This window comes from Entelurus aequoreus, linkage group LG14 (assembly GCF_033978785.1).
Source record: "Entelurus aequoreus isolate RoL-2023_Sb linkage group LG14, RoL_Eaeq_v1.1, whole genome shotgun sequence".
In the NCBI taxonomy this organism is placed as follows: Eukaryota; Metazoa; Chordata; class Actinopteri; order Syngnathiformes; family Syngnathidae; genus Entelurus; species Entelurus aequoreus.
In genome coordinates, this window is record NC_084744.1 from 15,370,973 (window position 1) to 15,396,698 (window position 25,726).

The window sequence follows — 25,726 nt, forward strand, 5'->3', positions numbered from 1 at the left end:
TTTGAGTTCAACTCATGAAAAATGGGAGCAAAAACACAAAGTGTTGGGTTTATATTTTTGTTCTGGTATGAAGGAAGGCAAGATTGTTTTATAAATATTTCCGCCATGCCTCCATTGTTTGATTTTAAATTTTCCGCACTCAAGCAGATCCCAAATACACAAAAACAGGTACCAACAGGTTAAAATAAAGTTGTTTATGCATAATAGGTGCCCTGTAAATGATGAGCTGTGAAGGTGGCCTTGGATCACTGTGAATCGAGTGCCTTAGTGAGTCACAGGATTAAACATATGTTATGAAGAAAAGCCATCCAAGTACAAAAATGTGTGTAAGAAAAAAAGATACATTAGTACCAGTAGTTTGAAATAAGTGGCTTGCAGGTATGACTTAAATGGGAGCTTTTCATTTCAATTGAATCTAAAGCAAAACTTTGATTAAGAATTATTATCTGTGTACAATTATTGTACATATTTCTAATGTAGCTTTGTTTTGATACAATTATTAAACAATTCAAGTCTAGATGGAGCCCACGTACCAGCAGTGGTGCTTAAGCACTGTACACTAAATTCCAGGAATGCCTGTCGTGAGGATATTTGGCCACCAGGTGGCGACCCTGCACTTATTTGTCAGAGTTTTCTCGTTTATTTTTCCTTTCACTTGATGTCGACAGTGTATTTTATTTCAAGTATTGTCTTCATATTTATATAATATGCTTGCACTGGTTATGTATCACTATTTTTTGCAGGAAACGTTGCAGCCTTTGAAGTGTGGTATAGCAATTAATCTTCTAGTGAGTCTGGTTCATTCATATTTTATACACTTTTGGTTGTTTCACATTAAAATGCATCAGTTGTCATCTCTTTTCCATCACACGCCAATAAATGTGTCATTTGGATCACTTTTGTTTGTTTTGTGTCTGTGGGCCTTTGTGCATATTATGTCATTCCTATTTTATCATGTTACAACATCACCTTATCTACTCAATTTAAACTAGATTATATTTTCATCACGTTAATGTTGTTTCAAACTTGCTCATATTCATATCCTCCTAAGACCCAGCAATACATGTTTGTCCTCTGTATGGAACAAGCCTTTCACAGCCTTTTTTTCAAAAAATAAAAAACAAATACTTGCTGCGCTGTGGAAGACATCCTGACTGATTTGTTGGTGTTTGTCCATGAAAGAAGATATGCCTCTGCAACATTTCTGCAAAACTAAACAAAACTGAAGTAAGTTATTACATTTATCCAGTTAGTGTATTATTTAAATTAGAGATTGAGTAGATGTAAAATAAATAGTTTGGGGAACATTAATTTGTAAGATACTGAAAACAATACATTTTTCATTGTCCTCTGTGGTGGACATGAGGACCTACTGCAAATAGTACTACTTTTTTATGTAACATGACGCGACAAATGCAGCAAGATGCAAAAAGGCATGTGTGTAACCAAGAAGAAAAACTGCTTCTTGCTATATAATTTTTTCAAAGTGTAACATTAAATTTACTAAATGCCAAAAATAAGAGCAATACCTAGCCAACATTTTCAATGTTTTTTTTTTCATGCCCAATACATGCAATGAATAAAAAATAGAAGCAATAAGAAGTATGCACTGCTTTGAATTTTCAATGTTTAATCACAACAGTAGAAAATATGATATATAATTATATTCAGTCGGCCATAAATACTTTGCAGAAAAAAACATTAAATAAATTAAGTATTACATATGTCAAATAAATAGATGTATACATAATATTTGTCCACAAGAAATTGTAACTTTTATTTTTTATGAATCTCGGGAGATCAAAAAGACTTCATTGTATAAAAAATTGTGTGTAATCTTCACTCACCGATAGAGAGCAGCAAACTTTTTCTTCCTGTATCCCCAGACGGCCAAAAATACTGAAGACAAAGAAGAAAGGAATGTGGCGTGAGCATTTACATTTTATTTCGAATTAAGTTTTTACTTGGTGGATGTATGTACAATTATTTTTCCAATAGGTTATGTGAATATTGAAAAACTTAACTGGCACGGAGTTGTTTTGTCCCCGTTTTGTACCCGATCGGTACCGGAAAACCTGATCGGTCCACGCCTGCGCAAAGACTGCATCACTTCCTTTCTAGCTATATTTTACTACGGCGCTTCTGTGACATCACGTGCTGTGCTATTTGAATGTTTTTTTGAATGTTTTGTAGAAAAAAAAATAACTTACCAAGTAGTCAAAAATAACAAGAATATACAAATTAAAAGGTAGATTTGAAAAAATTAGAGCGTATTATCGCCACAATTTCAACCACGTTCACTTTTCTGCCATTGCTATATGAATGACGCACTAATGAGAGTCCCATTGAGTAATTTATTTTTGTTTATGTTTTTTTTTTTTAAACAAGGCACTTAAGTTAAATCCAAACCTGCTGCCTAACAAAAAGTAGACATTTAAAGTGTCATTATTGTGAACTTAGACAAACTTAGACTTAGACAAACTTTAATGATCCACAAGGGAAATTGAACTGATGTATTTGATGTAAATAAAGTAATAAAAAAAGATGGATTCACCTTTTTGTTTTCCTTTGTCATTATTGGTGAGTTATATACTTTTTCTTAACTTCAGAATAAAACAAAAAAATATTTGGTTTGCATGACATTACTCTGGATTTGTGAATATATAATGTTCCTAATAGTAAAGGTTTGACAGAACTCAGCATGACATTTACATTGTAAAAACAGAACCATTTCTTCTTTGAAAGGAACATTCTGGAGAAACATCCTGAAAGAATTTGGATAGAAGTGAGTTACAAGAGTAAAATTGGTCAAATATTTTGACGTTTAGTTCTTTAACTTCATTTGGAATGATAAATGTTATTTTTTTTAATTAATCAAAAGGAAATAAGTTTTGCTACTTCAAATGGCCATCCATCTTTTACTGCTTGTCTCTTTCGGGGCGGCGGGGCGTGCAAATGTCGACTGCACAACTTTTTACGTCGAGCATGTTTCTAACCGCACACTTACAAAACGGAATACGGCCTGTGAACTCTGGGAAATGTAGTTTTATTTCTACAACAGGCTTGTGTCGACTGGGCACTATGCCCTGCTCGAGCCTACACTTCCCGGCATGACCATTTCTTGCGAGAGCCAGTGTGTGGATTGCTGGTACTTTACGTGAGGGGACTTGACATAGTGAACGCTGATACAAGACAGGCGACGGACTGTAAAAGTATTCTACTTCTACGGTAAGCATGGTGGTATAAAACGTTATTCTTTGTTCTGCTTCGAGTTGGGTAATTTGTCTTTTAGACGTCATGCTCTCGTTGGAGAGTTCGAGCTACCAGTTTTGGTATTATTTGAAACGTTATCCACCAGCTAAATTCAAGTTCAAGCGGGCAAGGCGCCGATTGGGTAACATTTATGTCTTGTGTGTTCACATTCGTCCTATTTTGTCGAACAGAGTTGTATTGTTTTAATTCGTTTTTGGAGCTGACATTCCACATGTATCAGTATTCACCTCGGTCAGTAGGGGGCAGTTGAGCGTTTCTTCCTAATTGAATGCTACTACCTGCATACCGGAAGCTTCTAGTCATTCTGATGAGAGCGACCTGTCTGCGAACAACTGAAACGTTCTGTGTGCTTTTTTCCTCATGTTTAACAGGTTAGTTTTGGTAACTCCCAAATTAGAGCTCCCGTTTTCTTATTGATTTTATAATGTATTTTTGTATAATGTGTGTGCTCTGAAAGAGGTTTTACATGCTATTTTGTTGTGCTTAGACATGGTTGTATAAGTTAAGCTCTCAGGAATGGTCAATGAACATTTCAAGTACAGTAACTTAAAGCTGCTATTATAAGAAGAAGAAGAATATGAAGAAAAGTAAAGTGCTTAAATGAGTGTTGCTAAAAGTGCATTAAGTTAAAGGTGAATATTCCTGAGAAAGACACCTACTCAGTGGCCTAGTGGTTAGAGTGCCCCACCCTGAGATCGGTAGGTTGTGAGTTCAAACCCCGGCCGAGACATACCAAAGACTATACAAATGGGACCCATTACCTCCATGCTTGGCACTCAGCATCAAGGGTTGGAATTGGGGGTTAAATCACCTAAAATGATTCCTCGGCGCGGCCACCGCTGCTGCCCACTGCTCCCCACACCTCCCAGGGGGTGGACAAGGGGATGGGTCAAATGCAGAGGACAAATTTCACCAATTGTGACAATCATTGGTACTTTAACTTAACTTTAACAAGACAGTGAACAAAGGTCTAATTGGGCACTATATTGTATGTTTAGGAGTGATGATGTGGATATGTGAAAATATATGGGAAAGACATACAGTATTGTTATGGTAATAATAATTCCAGTGATACAGTAACGGTTTAAAGATAGTGTATTGAGTGTTTTGATGAAAATTGACATAATACAAAGTGACAAAAGATATGGGAAATGAAGTGAATTGTTGATCTGTAATTTCTGTTAATAAATTCTGATGAGAGCGACCAGTCTGTGAACAACTGAAACGTTCTGTGTGCTTTTTCCTCCTGTTTAACAGGACATTATTTTCTGACTGCTTGTCCTGGCTACCTGGGACCTGCAAAAGATATTTGGGGGCTCGTCCGGGATTAGCAACGCCATTGATGGTTTGACGGTTGCTGATCCAGTGATATATATATATATATATATATATATATATATATATCATATATATATATCATGATCCAGTGATATATATATCATATATATATCACATATATCGGTTGCTGATCCAGTGATATATATATATATATATATATATATATATATATATATATATATATATATATATATATATATATATATATATATATATATATATATATATACATATATATATATATCATGATCCAGTGATATATATATCATGATCCAGTGATATATATATCACTGGATCAGCAACCGTCAAACCATCAATGGCGTTGCCAATCCCGGACGAGCCCCCAAATATCTTTTGCAGGTCCCAGGTAGCCAGGACAAGCAGTCCAAATATCTGTTGCAGGTCCCAGGTAGCCAGGACAAGCAGTCAGATAATAATGTCCTGTTAAACAGGAGGAAAAAGCACACCGAACGTTTCAGTTGTTCACTGACTAGTCGCTCTCATCAGAATGACAAGAAGCTTCCCGTATGCAGGTAATAGCATTCAATTAGGAAGAAACGCTCTACTGCCCCCTACTGACCAAGGTGAGTACTGATAAATGTGGAATGACAGAATTCAAACCACAAAATAAAATAAATAAATCAACACAAAAATGTGGCACATTATGGGTGGGTCACATATGCGCTTCATAACTGATTAATATACGTGTGAACCATGTCTAAAAGATGACATCACTTTGATAAGCTGCCATTTTTAAGATTCAGTTTGTGGAATACCCAGATGTTAAATCGAGCCAGGTTATGTTATGTATATTACGGTACATGTCCATGCACTAAATTAGTTAGATTTTTTCAAATATTTAGACTCTAAATAAGCTCCCTACAACCCATGGAAACACCTTAATCTGATCATGGTCCGTTTTGGAAAAGTTGGACTCAGGCTATGTCTACACTAAGCCGGATAACCCCTTCAATCAATCAATCAATCAATCAATCAATCAATGTTTATTTATATAGCCCTAAATCACAAGTGTCTCAAAGGGCTGTACAAGCCACAACGACATCCTTGGTACAGAGCCCACATACGGGCAAGGAAAACTCACCCCAGTGGGACGTCAATGTGAATGACTATGAGAAACCTTGGAGAGGACCGCATATGTGGGTAACCCCCCCCCCCCCCCCCCCTCTAGGGGAGACCGAAAGCAATGGATGTCAAGTGGGTCTGACATAATATTGTGAAAGTCCAACACATCAGCGAAAGTCCAGTCCATGGTGGGGCCAGCAGGAACCATCCCGAGTGGAGACGGGTCAGCAGCGTAGAGATGTCCCCATCTGATGGACAGGCTAGCGGTCCAACCCGGGTTGGGAGCAGAGTAGAAAAGAAAAAAAACGGCAGATCAACTGGTCTAAAAAGGGAGTCTATTTAAAGGCTAGAGTATACAAATGAGTTTTAAGATGAGACTTAAATGCTTCTACTGAGGTAGCATCTCTAACTTTTACCGGGAGGGCATTCCATAGTATTGGAGCCCGAATAGAAAACGCTCTATAACCCGCAGACTTTTTTTGGGCTCTGGGAATCACTAATAAGCCGGAGTTCTTTGAACGCAGATTTCTTGCCGGGACATATGGTACAATACAATCGTCAAGATAGGCAGGAGCTTGACCGTGTAGTATTTTATACGTAAGTAGTAAAACCTTAAAGTCGCATCTTAGGTGCACAGGAAGCCAGTGCAAGTGAGCCAGTATAGGCGTAATATGATCAAACTTTCTTGTTTTTGTCAAAAGTCTAGCAGCCGCATTTTGTACCATCTGTAATCTTTTAATGCTAGACATAGAGAGGCCCGAAAACCAAACGTTACAGTAATCAAGACGAGATGTAACGAACGCATGGATAATGATCTCAGCATCGCTTGTGGACAAAATGGAACGAATTTTAGCGATATTACGGAGATGAAAGAAGGCCGTTTTAGTAACACTCTTAATGTGTGACTCAAACGAGAGAGTTGGGTCGTAGATAATACCCAGATTCTTTACCGAGTCGCCTTGTTTAATTGTTTGGTTGTCAAATGTTAAGGTGGTATTATTAAATAGATGTCGGTGCTGAGCAGGCCGATAATCAGCATTTCCGTTTTCTTAGCGTTGAGTTGCAAAAAGTTAGCGGACATCCATTGTTTAATTTCATTAAGACACGCCTCCAGCTGACTACAATCCGGCGTGTTGGTCAGCTTTAGGGGCATGTAGAGTTGGGTGTCATCAGCATAACAGTGAAAGCTAACACCGTATTTGCGTATGATGTCACCTAGCGGCAGCATGTAAATACTAAAGAGTGCAGGGCCAAGAACCGAACCCTGGGGAACTCCGCACGTTACCTTAACATAGTCCGAGGTCACATTGTTATGGGAGACACACTGCATCCTGTCAGTAAGATAAGAGTTAAACCAAGACAAGGCTAAGTCTGTCATCCCAATACGCGTTTTGATACGCTCTAATAAAATATTATGATCAACAGTATCGAAAGCGGCGCTAAGATCAAGAAGCAGCAACATAGATGACGCATCAGAATCCATCGTTAGCAATAGATCGTTAGTCATTTTTGCGAGGGCTGTCTCCGTAGAGTGATTTGCCCTGAAACCGGACTGAAAAGGTTCACAGAGATTGTTAGACGCTAAGTGTTCATTTAGCTGCTGTGCTACAATTTTTTCGAGGATTTTCGAGATAAACGGAAGGTGGGACACCGGCCGGTAGTTTACCAGGAGATCAGGATCGAGGTTAGGTCTTTTGAGTAGAGGATGAATAACCGCTTTTTTGAATGCTAGGGGAACAGTGCCAGAGGAAAGTGATAAGTTTATAATATTTAACACTGATGGACCTAATAATACAAAAAGCTCCTTGATAAGTTTCCCAGGAATTGGGTCAAGTAAACATGTTGTTTGTTTTGTCCCATTTACACATTTTGACAATTCCTCCAATGTTATTTCATCAAAGAGAGAGAAACTATTTTGGAGGGCGGTATCCGTCGTATATACAGTCATATTTGTGTTAATAGAACCCAGTTGTAGCTGAGATGCATTGTCTTTAATCTCTTTTCTAATGACTTCAATTTTCTTATTAAAGAAATTCATAAAGTCATCTGCTGTGTGGGTGGAGCTACTGGGAGGAGTCCCTTGTTGGGTTAGCGATGCTACTGTACTAAACAGAAATTTAGGATCATTTTTGTTGAGGTGGATGAGATTTTAGTAATATTTAGCTTTAGCTGAGGTAAGCATGCGTTTATAAGTTATTAAACTATCACACCATGCTTGATGGAAAACCTCAAGTTTAGTCGCACGCCATTTGCGTTCCAGCTTTCTACATGATAATTTCTGGGCTTTAGTTTCTTCTGTAAACCATGGGGTACGCCTTTTAGGGGCCCTTTTTAGCTTTAGCGGTGCTACACTATCAATGGTGTCGCGCAGGGCGTCATTAAAGTTGTTAGTGAGGTTATCAATAGAGCCCACATAATTTGGGAATGGTGCCATTACCGAAGGCAGTAGGTCAGTAAGAGTCGTCGTCGTGGCAGCATTAATGTTGCGGCTGCTATAGTAGTTAATATTATTATTATTAGTTTGTTGACAATGAGTCAGAACTTCAAATTTTATAAGGTAATGATCGGACATTACTTTAGTGTATGGGAGTATCGTAACCTTAGAGGTGGTGACACCCCTGACAAGCACCAGATCTATCGTATTACCGTTGCGATGCGTGGGTTCATTCATTATTTGTGTAAGACCACAGCTATCAATTATAGTCTGGAGCGCCACGCGTGGAGGGTCCGATGGGGTATTCATATAGATATTAAAGTCCCCCATTATAAATTATATTGTCGGCGTGCGTCACTAGATCAGCAACAAACTCTGAGAATTCACTGATGAAGTCCGAATAGGGCCCAGGGGGGCGGTAGATAACAGCCAGGTGGAGAGGCAGCGGTGTGACAAACCTCAAAGTGAGCACCTCAAACGAGATATATTTATTATTTAGGTTAGGTGTAAGATTATAGTTTTCATTGTATATTAGTGCGACACCCCCTCCCCTTTTAAGAGGTCGGGCAACATGTGTATTGGTATAGTTAGGAGGAGATGCCTCATTTAGCGCAAAAAAATCGTCTGGTTTGAGCCAGGTCTCGGCGAGACCAACAAGTTTGTTGGTCTCATCAAACCATCAAGTTTGTTGTCTCTAATGACTTCATTAACTAATAACGTTTTGGAAGATAATGATCTTATGTTTAAAAAGCCCATATTATAGGTAGTGGGCTGTTTTGAGGATTGTTTGTTGAAATTATCCGAAGTAGCAATATTAATAATGTTGCGTTTATTATGCGTATTGCACTTTAAATAGTTTCGACCATATCTAGGAATTGATACGACGGGGATATTCAGATTGTTTGCTTGATGTTGCGATAAACTGAACGCATCAAAGTTAGCTACCTCAGTACAATGTATGTCTGCCTCTGACACGGTCACAAAAGAAAAAACATTATGTGAGTTGTGTTTTATTCTAAGAGAATTGCTATGTGTGCAGGGATTATCCAGCCTGACGCCGGCTATTTCTAGTTTAAATGGCTTCTTACCCGGAGACTCCACGCTTCTTTGGTTGATGAATAATGAATAATGATTTAACCTAAGCCCCGTTTCAGCCACACTAAACTATCGTTTAAGGTTCCCCTCCTCGGACAATTTTTTACACAGGTAAGTGCGCCGTGTATTTCTTGAATCTCCAGCTCTTAGCTTTGTATGGACTCATTGATCGTTTACAAACTGAGTTCGGCGAGGAAGTGACGCTAGAAAGACCGCGCCCCACACAGGAAGTCACGTCAGAAAGAACGCGCCACAGCCAGCTTCATAATACAGCGGTTTCGTAACTCGGAGCTAACCACTGGAAATATGGAGGAGAGTCATCCAGACATGCCCGTGTTTCTCCTTCCGTCTGTACAGACGCTTGTGGAAATCACACATGAATACCTTAAGAGAAAGCGACTGCAGCTATTTCTCATACACCACTTCTCGGACGGCAAGAGAACTTTCGAATGTCCAGGTCAGCTGTGATTCTACTTCCCGAAAAACTGTCCATTTGTCAAAGGAGAGTCAACAAGAATGCGGGCTCCCGTGGATGTGATAAAAAAGGAAGCGTGTGCTTTGTATTACCTGGCCGTCGAGGGAAGACTACGGAAAATGTAACTTGTATTACCTGGCCGTCGAGGGAAGACTACGGAAAACATCGAATGCATTTGGACTGGCAAAGCAGACTGTATCAGTTATGTGCGCCATGTATGGGGAAATCAGACTAATTTAGTGCATAGAAATGTAGTGAAAGACACAATTTAGAGTCCCCGATTACCCTAACACACATTTTTGTCAACTGAGAGGAAACCGTAGTAAACCTACACCAGCACTATCAAGTTATGTGTTGGTTGTTTGTGCTCTCCCCTAACTTGAAAAGGGTTTGACTTTTTGACCAGGGTTACACTGGGACTTCACTTTTTTTGACTTCAATGATGGGACAAATCTCTCTTCCTCCTTTTATTTTTGGACTTGATTGTCTCTTTTTTTCATTGAAATCAACAGTTGCAAGGTGAAAAACCTTTGGAGAAGGTGGTGACACACAAAAGCAATTAGGGACCGATATAAACAAATTACATTTCAATTAACCATTTTTGAAAGTAACATGTTTTCAAAAGTACATATACTGATTCTTTACAGCTTAGATTTGACATGAAACATTGTACAACCAATTGGCAGTTAAAATAAATTCAAGATATCAAATCAAACATCCAAATAATACAGGTCATCTCACCGTCAGCCACCCTGGTCCCTGCAAACAGTTGGGCACTACTGCACTAGGCAAGACTCTCCTAGAGCAGTGTTTGTTGTACTGAAGTCTGAGCTGAAGCTACAGACTTTTCTTTAGGCGAGAGCCTTCCTGATTGCTGAATGGCTTTCAGCTGTTGGGAAATGTTGACTGTCATTCCAGTTCTCTCCTCTGGGGGGAAATAGGAGCCAAACTCACATTTTGAAATGAGGCTCTTCTGTTGTTTGGGTGGGTGAAGGCTTTGACCTTGTGTATAGTTTGCCAAGACAAGCACAGTGGAGAACATGCAAAACAGAGATTTAAACTTGGATCTCCAGACTGCTATGTTGACATGTTAAACACAAAGCCACCGTGCAGCACTAAAATACCAATGTTATTGTTGATAAATTAGATTATTACTCACCTGATGATAAATTGTATTCTCTTTACAGCACTGCCATGAGGAAACTTTGGACCAAAGTTGGCTTCTTTGGCTCCGTGTCCATTGCCTTGGTTTCAGTGATGTGGTGGAAGCGGAAAAACCAAAGTGGCGACTCAAAACTGTACGAGCTGAAACTGGTTCAAGTCCTGTTTCGACACGGCGCCCGAACGCCACTTAAAACCATACCCGATGTGATGGAGGTATTTATATATATATAAAAAAATAACCCAAGGATCAATTATTTACATTTGGGGGATGATCCATGACTGTTTGGTTGGCTCCATTATTAACTGAAAATATCCCTCTTTTTATAGTTGGAAACATATTTGTTCAAACAAAATGTATCTTTTTGTTAAACTACACTAAGAAGGATTACATTTTGATTACTCTGCTTCATTGATTAGTATTATCTTAAAATTAGCAATATAACTCCTCCTCTGTTGCTTGCTACCTTGCCTAACCACCCTCAAGAGGGTGGTTAGGCAAGAGTCACTGGTTTGCATGTGAGTGAGTGACTGGAGGAAACGCCTTTCGCTCGAGGTTAAAATACAAGACGGCTTATCTTTTTTCACCCCATTTTCTAAAGGAAAAGTACGGTCTTATATTTTAGGACACTACCTTCATTTTACTTCAGCTTTTGTTTGCGGTGAAAAACTCAAAATAATGTTATTATGGTCACACCAGAAACAAAAAAACAACTGCACTTTGAGAATTTAGGTTAAGAAGAAAAAGAGGAGTAGAAAAAAAAGTTGTCATCATACAGAAATATATTTAGTTGTAATTTTTATGAGGGTGAAGGCTGATTGTGTCAGACTGTTGCGTTTAGGTTGGTGTGAAAAAGTTAACATTGACTTTAAACATAAAAGTGGGTTATGGTCACACCAGAAACAAATAACATATATACTTTGAGAAATTAGGTTGTATGTTATGAAAAAAACAGGTTTAAAAAAAACGTAATCTGACGAGAATATAATGAAGTAAAAATTCTGTGAGAGTAAAGTTTGATTGTGTCAGACTGTTGCCTTAAGGTTGCTGTGAAAAAGTTAATATTGACTTTAAACAGAAAAAAATTAAAATAACGTAAATATTAATCGTCCCTTGTGGAATTTTTTTTTTCCAAGCATATTCTGTGTAAATTTGGCCTGAATTATTTTTTAAGCATTCAAAAGGCTAAATGAACTAAAAAAAAAAAGAGAGTGTACATGTGGGTGTTACTTCATGTCTACAGGGCTCTCGCAATGTCAAAAACATATTTAGAAGGTCCCAAACAGGTTTTCTAAGCTCCAGCTATGAAAAGAGTTGATTTATGATTAATAAAATCCTACTTTGCGTATACCAATAACAGTGATAAATAAGGGGTTACTGTAGCTATATATATTTGATTGATTTATTTTAGATTTATTGGTCCCCGTTGGGGAAATTCATTTCCACTGCCGTACATTTGAACAATAGACATTACACATCACAAACAAAAATAACAAAAAATCATATATATATATATATATATATATATATATATATATATATATATATATATATATATATAAATATAAATATGGGTGTAAAACAAAATCGATTTTCAAATGAATCACGATTCATATTTAAAAAATCAAATTGCTTTTCTTAGATGTATTTAGTTTTATATTGAAAATTTTATTTTTATCTGTTTATTTCTTAAAAATCTGTCTTGTCCAGCCACTCAGGCAAATCATATTATTGATGTAGATGCCCATATCTGCTGTTCAGATTTACTTTAGAAAAGAGAGGGGTTTGATACTTCTCTTGTTGCCTTGTTTGGATTTGACTTTATTAAAAGTTTGGGTAGAACTTCATTAAACAAAACCAATTTTCTTTTAAGTAATATAAAAATTAATCAGAGCTGTTTGTCCATTTTATGGAGGAATGTGGGACCCAATCGTATTAAAAAAGTATTGATTTTGAATCAAAAATTGATTTGAATCGAGAATCGATTCTCATTCGAATTGTTACCCCCAAGAATTAAATCGAATTGAATCGTGTGGTGGCCAAAAATTCCCAACCTTAATATGAAACACTGTACACAAATAGGCAGATTTGCGAATGCAGGTTTTACTTTTGTGTATGCACGCTGGGCATGTCGGTGTGTATGAGACAGCTGTAAGTGACAGCTATCTTTTTTTGTTCAATTTAATTTGTAATTGTGGAAAAATATAGACATGGCAAATAAGTGAGTTAAAACCGCACGGGCACAATTTTAGGATCCAATGTATTTGTCTTTTTTCCCAAAGGTGCAATGGTTGCCCACCCTGTTGGAGCCCCCTGCCCACACGCACATCAATTACGTGGTAACAGATCTTCAAGGCGGGCCCAGACCCCCATCAATGGTGGAAGACAGCTACAGGAAAAAGACGCTGAGCGTGAGTAGGTTTGAAAAGTTTTTTGTTATCTTTCACTACAATGAAGTGGTGGCACTATGTGTAACTGGGGGCTGTACGCACGATTTGGGGCCCAGGCACACTTGCACTGTCAAACTCCACTAATAAATACAAACAAATAGGCAAAATATATACAAACAGTAAACAAAGACATCAATAAACAAGGTTTTTATTTATAGACTGTGAATTGGCTGTTGACAAGTGATGATGCCCCCTCGTGGCCATTTAGGTCGCGTATAAAGAGAAACGCTGAGTATGCTGCCAACTTTGCACCAATGTACTGCTAACGCTTGTTTGTCCACAATATACTGTAAGGGTGGCGTGTTTCCGGGTCAGCTGACCACTTTGGGCATGCAGCAGCTGTACGAGCTGGGCAAAAGGCTGAGGAGGAGATACATCGAGGAGAGCCCCTTCCTTGGTGCCACCTTCAGCCCAACTGAGGTCTAGTAAGTAAATGATGAAACAACACACCAATTTCTACCTGAATGGATTTTAACCAACTTGTCCCTATTTGAAGCGTGCGCTCCACCAACATTGTCAGGACTATTGAGTCCGCCAAGTGTCTGGTAGCGGGCCTCTTCCAGCAAAAACAAAAAGGTAGAGCATGAAATCAGCTCCGTGTGTCTTCTGTTGGAGATCTCATCTATCGGTCTCCCCTGTGAAGACGTCGTTCCCATAGCAACCACAGCGGCAGAATCGGAAATCCTCTACCCCAACTACCACTCATGCAAGCTGCTTCGAATGCTCGGCAGGTTTGTACAACCATGTTTATTAACCCAGCAAAAACACTTTAAAACATTTTAAGAGTTCAATTTTGTTTGTGCATCAAGCCGCCGCCTGGCAGAGTCGTCCCGCCTTCCAGACATCGCAGCAGACCTCAAGAGCATCCAGAGCGAGCTGGGCATCCCCGACCGCCCGGATGTTGACTTCATCCTCATCAGAGACAACATGGTCGCCAGAGAGGTGACCACGCTGACACTTTGTTATTAGCATTCAGGCTATCTGTAAGCCAACTGTGTTTTTATTACGATGCTGCTTTTAACTGGATAAATACATTATTTGGGCTGCTTGGTCACATGATCATGTTGTTTGGGATCTTAAAAACAAATGTTTTAGAAAAAGAGAGCGTCGGACTACAATGGCGGAATGTGGCAAAGCACTTTGGTTAAATTTAAACCATAAATGGATATTTCGGTGATGTCATTGGTGCGATAAACGTCACTGGTTTTGCAAATTTCAAATGGCTAGTTTGGGGGAAGTATGAGGGAAGGCAAGATTATTTTATAAATATCTCAGCCATACCTCCATCTTTTAATTTCAAATTGTTGGGACTTATGCAGATCCCAAATATACAACAGCAAGTACCAATAGGTAAGAGAAGTTGGTTTTGCACAATAGGGCCCTGTAACTGTTGAATGACACGAAAACCAGTCTTGCAATGAGCAGTTAGGTTCACATTTTAAAGTGTTTCTGCCATTAAGTTACCAAAATATCTGCACTATTATTTTTATCAATTTTGAAAACCTGATTATTAAACTGGGTTATACATGATGGCAGGTAAAAACAGGGTTGGCAGGGTTGAACGTGACACCATCATGTAAGTGTTAATTAAATAGTATAATAATAAGGTTAAATAAACATTAAAGGCCTACTGAAACCCACTACTACCGACCACGCAGTCTGATAGTTTATATATCAATGATGAAATCTTAACATTATAACACATGCCAATACGGCCGGGTTAACTTATAAAGTGACATTTTAAATTTGCCGCTAAACTTCTGGTTCGAAACGCCTCTGAGGATGACGTATGCGCGTGACGTAGACCGGCGAACACAGGTATGCCTTCCACATTGAAGCCAATACGAAAAAGCTCTGTTTTCATTTCATAATTCCACAGTATTCTGGACATCTGTGTTCGTGAATCTGTTTCAATCATGTTCATTGCATTATGGAGAAGGAAGCCGAGCAAGCAAAGAAGAAAGTTGTCGGTGCGAAATGGACGTATTTTTCGAACGTAGTCAGCCACAACAGTACACAGCCGGCGCTTCTTTGTTTACATTCCCGAAAGACGCAGTCAAGATGGAAGAACTCGGATAACAGAGACTCTAACCAGGAGGACTTTTGACTTGGATACACAGACGCCTGTAGAGAACTGGGACAACACAGACTCTTACCAGGATTACTTTGATTTGGATGACAAAGACGCAGACGTGCTACTGTGAGTATGCAGCTTTGGCTTTTTTTTGCGTATGTACGTAACTTTTTTAAAATATATAAGCTTTATGAACCTTGGGTTAGGTGAACGGTCTTTTGGGCTGAGTGATTGTGTGTGTTGATCAGGTGTTTGAATTGTATTGGCGTGTTCTATGGAGCTAGGAGCTAGCAGAGGAGCTAGGAGCTAGCATAACACGTACCGTACCGTACGTGCGCGTCACGTACGTAACTTTTTAAAAATATATAAGCTTTATGAACCTTGGGTTAGGTGAACGGTCTTTTGGGCTGAGTGATTGTGTGTGTTGATCAGGTGTTTGAATTGTATTGGCGTGTTCTATGGAGCTAGGAGCTAGCAGAGGAGCTAGGAGCTAGCATAACACGTACCGTACCGTACGTGCGCGTCACGTACGTAACTTTTTAAAAATATATAAGCTTTATGAACCTTGGGTTAGGTGAACGGTCTTTTGGGCTGAGTGATTGTGTGTGTTGATCAGGTGTTTGAATTGTATTGGCGTGTTCTATGGAGCTAGGAGCTAGCAGAGGAGCTAGGAGCTAGCATAACAAACACGCAGGTGTTATTATGCAGGATTAATTTGTGGCATATTAAATATAAGCCTGGTTGTGTTGTGGCTAATAGAGTATATATATGTCTTGTGTTTATTTACTGTTGTAGTCATTCCCAGCTGAATATCAGGTACCGTGAGTATGCAGCCTTGGCTGCTAAACATTCGATAACTTGACCGTATGTGCGCGTCACGTACGTAACTTTTTAAAAATATATAAGCTTTATGAACCTTGGGTTAGGTAAACGGTCTTTTGGGCTGAGTGATTGTGTGTGTTGATCAGGTGTTTGAATTGTATTGGCGTGTTCTATGGAGCTAGGAGCTAGCAGAGGAGCTAGGAGCTAGCATAACAAACACGCAGGTGTTTTTATGCAGGATTAATTTGTGGCATATTAAATATAAACCTGGTTGTGTTGTGGCTAATAGAGTATATATATGTCTTGTGTTTATTTACTGTTGTAGTCATTCCCAGCTGAATATCAGGTCACCCCCGGCTCTCACAGCATCTTCCCTATCTGAATAGCTTCAACTCCCCACTAGTCCTTCACTTGCACTTTACTCATCCACAAATCTTTCATCCTCGCTCAAATTAATGGGGAAATTGTCGCTTTCTCGGTCCAAATCTCTCTCACTTCATGCGGCCATCATTGTAAACAATAGGGAACTTTGCGTATATGTTCAACTGACTACGTCACGCTACTTCCGGTAGGGGCAAGCCTTTTTTTTTATCAGATACCAAAAGTTGCAATCTTTATCGTCGTTGTTCTATACTAAATCCTTTCAGCAAAAATATGGCAATATCGCGAAATGATCAAGTATGACACATAGAATAGATCTGCTATCCCCGTTTAAATAAAAAAAATTCATTTCAGTAGGCCTTTAACCATATATTTAAAGACAAATATTTGTTTTGTGAAAGCTGTCAAATGATAATTTTTTTAACCAGATGAATTACATTTTGGAATTTGGATTAATCATGGTTATTCATAGGTGATTACTGGCTTGCATAATTAAAATTTGCTTGGAAAAGACCCCAATAAAAAATATTTTAAAAAACAGGAACATTTTTAAACCTTTTACATGAATGCATTTCATGTAAAATGCATTCACGGGACGGCGGGGAGCGGTTGGGAGAGTGGCCGTGCCAGCAACCTGAGGGTTCCTGGTTCGATCCCCACCTTCTACCAACCTTATCACATCCGTTGTGTCCTTGAGCAAGACACTTCACCCTTGCTCCTGATGGGTCGTGGTTAGGGCCTTGCATGGCAGCTCCCGCCATCAGTGTGTGAATGTGTGTGTGAATGGGCGAATGTGGAAATAGTGTCAAAGCGCTTTGAGTGCCTTGAAGGTAGAAAAGCGCTATGCAAGTATAACCCATTTACACAAATTTGGTAACAGTTTTATCTAAAGTTATTTCAGGCTGTATTTCGGAGTGAAATTGCCAGCGAGCACACCAGTCGGACTGTTTTTACTCATTTTTGTACTGACCTATGTATTGATGTGATCCCTGACCTTTATAGCGGTTAAGGTAAAAGAGCTTGTACGGTCATTAAAAAATGGCATGATTATTCTAGGTGTGTTCATTGCGATAATTTTTTGTAATTAGTAAAATGAGTTAACTTGTTATTTTGACAGCCCTGATTTTTGTTCATTATTAGTATCAGCTTTTTGTCATTACATAATGCCTTTTAAGCTCTTACTGTATTGGTAACTGGACAGATCCATGAGGAGTTTGAGTATAAATATGTCATGAAAGAATTAACTATAGACCACGAAACATTCACCAAATGTTATGTCACATTAAGTGTTTTTAAAGTAATAACGCTCTGACCTGAAAATCTCCACAAATAATGTAAAATAACATAGTGTTTACTTTTTATTATCAATATAAAACACAAAAGAGTTTGACCAATGAAGATAAAGTCTAATAAACAAGCTGTGTTCTTCTCCAACAACACCATGTGGATAAGTGCAACAGTTTGGCCAACAAAACTAAATAGGAGTGATACCTCTTACATGTGATACACAAGCTTTGTGCCTCACTGACAACTCAGCATGCTGACACTTTAAAGCCTGCGTTTAATTCATTTTAACTAGTGTTGACATTATTTGGAAACGCTGACAAAAATTGCAATGAAATAATGGACGAGTGACCATCCCAGAAAACCAAAATGAAAGACGTCATATACAAGTTGTGGCACTGTTCCGTACACATGGTTTTACAGATCACCTGCTACACGTTTCCTCCTGTACATAACACACTGAGTCGCAGCAGGTAGTTGAAGGAGCGACCAGTGACTAAACGCAAATACCGTAATTTCCGGACTATAAGCCGCTACTTTTTCTCCTCGTTCTGTTCCCTGCGGCTTATACAAGGGTGCGGCTTATTTACGGCCTGTTCTTCTCCGGCACCGACAAAGAGGATTTCGGTGGTTTTAGTACACAGGAGGAAGACGATGACACAATGATTAAAGACTAACTTTTCATATACCGGTAGGCTGGTTATTTTGATAACGTACAGGCGAGCACTTTGTATTACTTTGCACCGTCGTATTATTTGTACTCTGCACGAATGCTGTTCGCCATGTCAGTGATGTGAAAGTTTGATTGAAAGATTTATTGTTAATAAATGGGACGCTTTGCGTTCCCAAACAGTCATCTCTGTCCCGACAATCCCCTCCGTGGTAGCAGGAAACCCTATATACTACGGTAATTACACATCAAAACCCTGCGGCTTATAGTCGGGTGCGGCTTATATATGGAGCAATCTGAATTTTCCCCTAAATTTAGCTGGTGCGGCTTATAGTCAGGTGCGGCTTATAGTCCGGAAATTACGGTAATATATCGTTATCCTCCGTGGTATACTTTTTATGTGGGAAAATGCGTCTGTCTCCAATTTTGTCCACACCTGTCGCCGACTAGTAAGAGCAGTGCGGTCTTTAACGCGTGTCTTGACTCCACGGAAGTGAAGCAAGTGAAATGAAGTGAAACCCCGGGAAAAGTTTGTTAATGTTAATTATAATTTTAATGTTGTAGTTCGGCTCGGTGATTAAGTTTTGTGCTTAATCCCAAAGGTCTCTGACGTGGACGGGCGCGCGCTTCACAGGTCTGTTCTCTGCTGCTGCGGTTGTGAAAGTGCTTGATTTGATATGCAGCTGAGTCTGTTTTTTAAATGTTAATGTCGCCGGCAATCATCCTCATTTATTCGTGGCAGCCAAAATCGTGATTGTGATTCAAATTCGATTAATTGTGCAGCCCTAACCTGATCTGTCCCACTTTTTAGTACCTATCTGTTATTTTGCATAGTTAACAAACAAAAAGGTGCTGCACATAAACCTGCAGCCTCTCAGATGAGGCTATTGTCTGAATTTGACATTGTGCTGAACTCTTAATGCTCACATTGTTAGGCACACGGTCTGCCATGTCCCCCTGTGTATAACACGTGGAGAAGCACGGTGGAGCAGAGAGCAGTAGACATGATGTGTCACGTCTATGAACCCAGCAAGAGGTCAGCAGCAGACCTTTAACAAAGACCTTCTATCAACGTCAAACACAGACTCCAACTGGAATGAATAACGTTTCTTTCTGCCAGGGAGAGCTTGCAGCTTTGTGTGGGACCTCTGCTGCACGCCATTTTGTTGAACATGGAAGAGAAGCTGCAAGGTGCATATTCACAGCCTAACAGGTCAGACCAGCACCTTTACTCGGCTCTAGCACCTTTCTGTGCACATTAACTTAACATATTACATTTAATGATGTAATCACTGTCCCATGAAAAGCATGTATCGCAAATACACATTTGTTTAGCATTGTTACATAAATGTGTTTAGCATCGTTAACATGTTTGCATTTGCTTTGTCATAAGCAAACGTGCATACAAAATATATATATATATTTTTTTTAAATGACCTTGTTAAATTCTGATTTTAAAAAATGTATTCCACTTTCCTGATGCAGGCTAAGTTGCCATCTTACCTTTCATTTTGTCTAAATAAAAAAAAAAAATTAAATGTCCGCATAAAAATACAACTATTCTATGAATGTAATGTTAATTTTCATTTCAATTATTTTTTTATTTTTGTTTGAAACAAATGTGTTTTTCTGGTAAAGATTTAAAAAGAGGAACATGGAGATATTTGATTTTAGCTGGACAGCTATGATATATTTCCATCATTTTTTATTCACGTTTATATTCCTGTTAATTCCAATATCATCACTGTCCAAAAAAACACACATTTCTTCACATTTGGGATAAAAAAATAAATAAAATGAGAAAAAAAAAAGATTTTGTTCTTTAAGTTTTGTTTTTTATCGCACACATTTGTATATATGAATCACCATGCAACACAATTCCAATATTGTTGCTGTTAAAAAATAATTTTAGCAATTTAAAAACAATCTAAAATGTTTTTTTTCTGATTTAAAAAAATTATTTCAGCAGACTAGATACGCATTTTAGTGAGAACATTGCAATCATTTCTCATAGATTTTATTACATTAATAATCTTTGTAAATATTCTTATTCCTCTTTTTCTCTACATTGTCACTGTCCAACAAGACTAAGAAAATTAATGCTTTTTAAAAAATCGACAGATTTAGAGATACATGCTTTTTTTGGAATGACAATATAAAGCAGTTTTGGTTTTTTTTTTTTAAGTATTTTATTTTGTTAATAATTTTCCTTTTAATTTTCATTTTGTTGCTGTCCACAAGTAAGCACCAACAGTATCTTTGCATTTTGGATTTCTTTTTTTCTACCACACAAAATGAAAATCCATCCATCCATCCATTTTCTACAGCTTGTCCCTTTATTTCAAATTATATATTAATATTATATTTATATATGAAATATGTTCATTATGTCCATGTACTCTAAACGTGGTCTATCGAGGTATTCATTTTATTATTTTATTTTAGGAAGTTGTTCTTGTATTCTGCACACGACACCACGTTGATCCCGTGCCTAATGGCTCTGGGCATTTTCGACATGCAATGGCCGCCGTACGCCGCCGACCTCACGCTGGAACTTCATCAGCACCAACGCACCAAAGAGGCTTTTGTCAAAGTGTCCTACAATGGCCAGGTAGGACCTGCTCAGACCACCACAGAAGACAAGACTTTTTCAATTGTCGTTTCTATCTGTTTAGGATCAACTTCTTCCAGGATGCAGTGGACTCTACTGCCCCCTGCAGGAATTCAAACAGGTGCTATCAGCATACTCGCTCAACACTGAACTGTATGAGACACTTTGCAATAACACAACCGCCACTTAGTGCATAGCATGTGTTTTCTTAATCTAACACCGACTCCCCACTATTCAAATCATTGTTTCATCATTTGGTTTTGTTCAACAAATGCAACTTCAAATATGAACAATTCATATTTATATTTTACACACCATCTTATGTTTATAGCAAGTGAGGTTGTGCAAAATAATAAAGAAACTACTGCTTTTTGCTTTGCTAGTACTTGTATGTTCTAGTATTTTGTGATATTTAACCACAATAATGTTCTGCAGTCAAAGTGTTTTAACTTTAAGTGTTCTATGAAGGGTTAAGACTTTGCCGGATGTTATATTGAAGTAGAAAATACTAAAATATTTTTTTGAAAAATCAGTAAAACATTAATTTTATTCATGTTTTAGTGATTTTTGCCTTAAAAATAATTATAGAATATAATCAATTTGTTGGGGTCCAAACCAGGGTCATCACTCGACCTTATACTGTACTTGGGCACAAAGAATTCATGAGAGCGTGCAAAGTGCATGAGAAAAAAAAACATTCAGCACTTATTTATCATAAAAAACAAACAGTGGCCTTGTGGTTAGAGTGTCCGCCCTGAGATCGGTAGGTTGTGAGTTCAAACCCCGGCCGAGTCATACCAAAGACTATAAAAATGGGACCCGTTACCTCCCTGCTTGGCACTCAGCATCAAGGGTTGGAATTGGGGATTAAACCACCAAAAATGATTCCCGGGCACGGCACCGCTGCTGCTCACTGCTCCCCTCACCTCCCAGGGGGTGAACAAGGGGATGGGTCAAATGCAGAGGACACATTTCACCACACTTAGTGTGTGTGTGACAATCATTGGTACTTTAACTTAACTTATTATGGTGTGTGTTTTTTGCCCCATCGCCTTTATCAAAGACTCTCCTTTTCTTGATTCTATCTTGCCTCCCGTCTCTGCATTCTGGGGTCCACACCTTGACCCAGTCCTACCAGTGGCTCATTTTGGTAAACATACATTTCAACATGTACTGTTGGGGGGGAAGAGGAGAGAAAGAAAGGCAGGCCTTGTTGGTGGGTGTGTTCACTTGTGATGCCCCCTTGCTTTTCTTCTCATGCCCCCCCATGTGAGGAGGAAGAGTTTGGTACTGGGACTGTCGCAAAAGCTCAAGAGGAAGAAGAGGGAACTTCTAGTGAACTTAAAGCGGTTTTAAATAAGCGAAGGCAAGATAAAACATGCTGAAGGATGCAATAAAGTAGATTTCAGGGAGAGTAGTGTTGGAGTCTATGGTAACTTTTCATTATAATATCTCAAAGACACTTCATTGTGCAGTACAAGCTTTCTTTATAAGACAGTATGTCCCAATGTTTGACTGTTACTGTACACGTCCACTAACTTGTGTAAATAATGTTACAATAAGAGCTTTTGGGACTCGGGTACTAACTATTATTATTATTATTATTATGTCAGTGTGTAATGGTGTGCATGCGTGCGTGTGAACTTATTATGCATTATCATTATTATTGGTTATTATATTATATTTACACTAACTAATAATAACATTATTACTATTACTCCAAATATTTTCTTCACAGGCCATGTAGATAGTTGGCTTTTTTCCAGGAATTACTTTCTTCAGGCGTCTAATTGGCTAAAATAGTCTTGTGTGTGTCTGTATATGAACATACAGTAAATAATGAGGCACTTATGTAAATACAGTACAGTACTTGCAACATTTGATCCAAAACAATTAAGATTCTTTACATGACTTAATTTAAAATTGTTTAAAAAAAAATTTCTAGTGCGGCCACCACTGCTGCTCACTGCTCCCCTCACCTCCCAGGGGGTGGAACAAGGATGGGTCAAATGTGGAGGGTACTTTTACCACACCTAGTGTGTGTGTGACTATCAGTGGTACTTTAACTTTAAAATATTCAGTCATATCAGACTATGTTGTCTAGATCTTTGATAAATCACCTGTAATGTACTGCGGTAATGCATTTGGTTCTCTGTCTCATCTCTCTCGGAGGCCCATCAACTTCCTGCAAATATGTACATACTTCAAAGTCTCCTATCTGCTCTGTTTACAAAGTTATCCCACCATTCCTTGTGACAAAAAAAGTCACCTGACCAAAAAGCATTCTGTAAGAAACTGACAGGTTTTTTGTTTTCCAATTTTGTTTTTGTTTTTCCCCCATATGGGAGGTTTTGTATTTCTGCCATCGATATTCAAAATCAAATGACTGAGGCAAAAAAAAGAAAAAAAACATGATTGGGACATCTTTCAACTCATCAACTTTCCTCTCTCCCAACACTCTGTTGTTCCAGTTTATCGGGACAGACATGAAAATTAATTTAAATGAACGTAATTAGGGCAACAAAACCCAATATTTTTAAGCCATCATTCTGTTGAAAAATACACAAATGTTCGTATTTTTTCTGGCAATAAAACCAGATGCTTTAGCTGTAGCCATTTTCCTGGTGACAAAACAAGATTATTTTAGTCAAAGACAAACCCATTAACAATAAAAGTCTACTGTGCTATTTTTCTGTGAAATTAACTTAAATTACTTAAAAATTTGGCTCACGACTTGATAGGGAAAATATTTGTTCTTGTCATTTGAGAACCACTGCACCATCCATAGGTTGTATCTATCAACTCACACAAGTTTACTCAAAATCATCATTGATGCAGAGGTCCTGAGCAGAACCAACATTATGTTTCATGCTCACTGGAAATTCCCCCGACAGCTCGTACAGCAAATTAATATGAAGAGATGGGTAGAGTAGCCAGAAATTGTACTCAAGTAAGAGTACTGTTACTTTAGAGTTTTATTACTCAAGTAAAAGTAAGGAGTAGTCACCCAAATATTTACTTGAGTAAAAGTAAAAAGTATGTTGTGAAAAAACTACTCAAGTACTGAGTAACTGATGAGTAACCTGTTCGTTTAATGACGACGGCAACAAATAATGCACAAAAACATTAAAGTAGCAATGAACAAATTCAGAGCCAAGAATATCTCTTAAAGGCCTACTGAAATGATTTTTTTTTATTTAAACGGGGATAGCAGATCTATTCTATGTGTCATACTTGATCATTTCGCGATATTGCCATATTTTTGCTGAAAGGATTTAGTATAGAACAACGACGATAAAGATTGCAACTTTTGGTATCTGATAAAAAAAAAGGCTTGCCCCTACCGGAAGTAGCGTGACGTAGTCAGTTGAACATATACGCAAAGTTCCCTATTGTTTACAATGATGGCCGCATGAAGTGAGAGAGATTCGGACCGAGAAAGCGACAATTTCCCCATTAATTTGAGCGAGGATGAAAGATTTGTGGATGAGTAAAGTGCAAGTGAAGGACTAGTGGGGAGTTGAAGCTATTCAGATAGGGAAGATGCTGTGAGAGCCGGGGGTGACCTGATATTCAGCTGGGAATGACTACAACAGTAAATAAACACAAGACATATATATACTCTATTAGCCACAACACAACCAGGCTTATATTTAATATGCCACGAATTAATCCTGCATAATAACACCTGCGTGTTTGTTATGCTAGCTCCTAGCTCCTCTGCTAGCTCCTAGCTCCATAGAACACGCCAATACAATTCAAACACCTGATCAACACACACAATCACTCAGCCCAAAAGACCGTTCACCTAACCCAAGGTTCATAAAGCTTATATATTTTTAAAAAGTTACGTACGTGACGCGCACGTACGGTACGGTACGTGTTATGCTAACTCCTAGCTCCTCTGCTAGCTCCTAGCTCCATAGAACACGCCAATACAATTCAAACACATGATCAACACACACAATCACTCAGCCCAAAAGACCGTTCACCTAACCCAAGGTTCATAAAGCTTATATATTTTTAAAAAGTTGCGTACATACGCAAAAAAAAGCCAAAGCGGCATACTCACAGTAGCACGTCTGCGTCTTTGTCATCCAAATCAAAGTAATCCTGGTAAGAGTCTGTGTTGTCCCAGTTCTCTACAGGCGTCTGTGTATCGAAGTCAAAAGTCCTCCTGGTTAGAGTCTCTGTTATCCGAGTTCTTCCATCTTGACTGCATCTTTCGGGAATGTAAACAAAGAAGCGCCGGCTGTGTACTGTTGTGGCTGACTACGTTCGAAAAATACGTCCATTTCGCACCGACAACTTTCTTCTTTGCTTGCTCGGCTTCCTTCTCCATAATGCAATGAACATGATTGAAACAGATTCACAAACACAGATGTCCAGAATACTGTGGAATTATGAAATGAAAACAGAGCTTTTTCGTATCGGCTTCAATGTGGAAGGCATACCCGTGTTCGCCGGTCTACGTCACGCGCATACGTCATCCTCAGAGGCGTTTCGAACCGGAAGTTTAGCGGCAAATTTAAAATGTCACTTTATAAGTTAACCCGGCCGTATTGGCATGTGTT

The 25,726-nt window shown here is 38.5% G+C and overlaps 2 protein-coding genes across 9 annotated transcripts in view; one reads left to right on the forward strand and one right to left on the reverse strand.

Annotated features, from left to right (window-relative positions):
* Nucleotides 1–10,546, reverse strand: part of LOC133664436 (gap junction alpha-8 protein-like) — a 106,868-nt gene extending 96,322 nt beyond the window's left edge. The window contains exons 1-3 of one of the 6 annotated variants that reach the window (XM_062069061.1): nt 10,440–10,546; nt 1,848–1,899; nt 1,133–1,204 (exon numbers count right to left, since the gene is read on the reverse strand). In XM_062069061.1, coding sequence (XP_061925045.1) covers nt 1,133–1,177 — 45 coding nt within the window. In that variant the 5' untranslated portion in view covers nt 1,178–1,204; nt 1,848–1,899; nt 10,440–10,546. Of the gene's footprint in view, nt 1–1,128; nt 1,213–1,847; nt 1,900–10,439 lie in introns of all 6 variants that reach the window. The other 5 variants (XM_062069060.1, XM_062069063.1, XM_062069062.1 and 2 more) reach the window with 5 other exon arrangements.
* acp6 (acid phosphatase 6, lysophosphatidic) lies at nt 3,063–21,537 on the forward strand. 3 transcript variants are annotated; one of them, XM_062069068.1, is made up of 11 exons: nt 3,063–3,228; nt 10,886–11,075; nt 13,143–13,271; nt 13,605–13,735; nt 13,807–13,886; nt 13,954–14,041; nt 14,120–14,252; nt 19,477–19,577; nt 19,662–19,754; nt 20,987–21,152; nt 21,217–21,537. In XM_062069068.1, the coding sequence occupies exons 2-11, from the start codon at nt 10,893–10,895 to the stop codon at nt 21,340–21,342; spliced, it is 1,230 nt and encodes a 409-aa protein (XP_061925052.1). In that variant the 5' UTR covers nt 3,063–3,228; nt 10,886–10,892; the 3' UTR covers nt 21,343–21,537. The 3 variants fall into 3 exon arrangements, with proteins under 3 accessions (XP_061925052.1, XP_061925051.1, XP_061925053.1); XM_062069067.1 differs by lacking the exon at nt 3,063–3,228 and adding an exon at nt 3,496–3,644; XM_062069069.1 differs by lacking the exon at nt 3,063–3,228 and adding an exon at nt 5,090–5,195.
* Nucleotides 21,538–25,726: the final 4,189 nt, after the last annotated feature.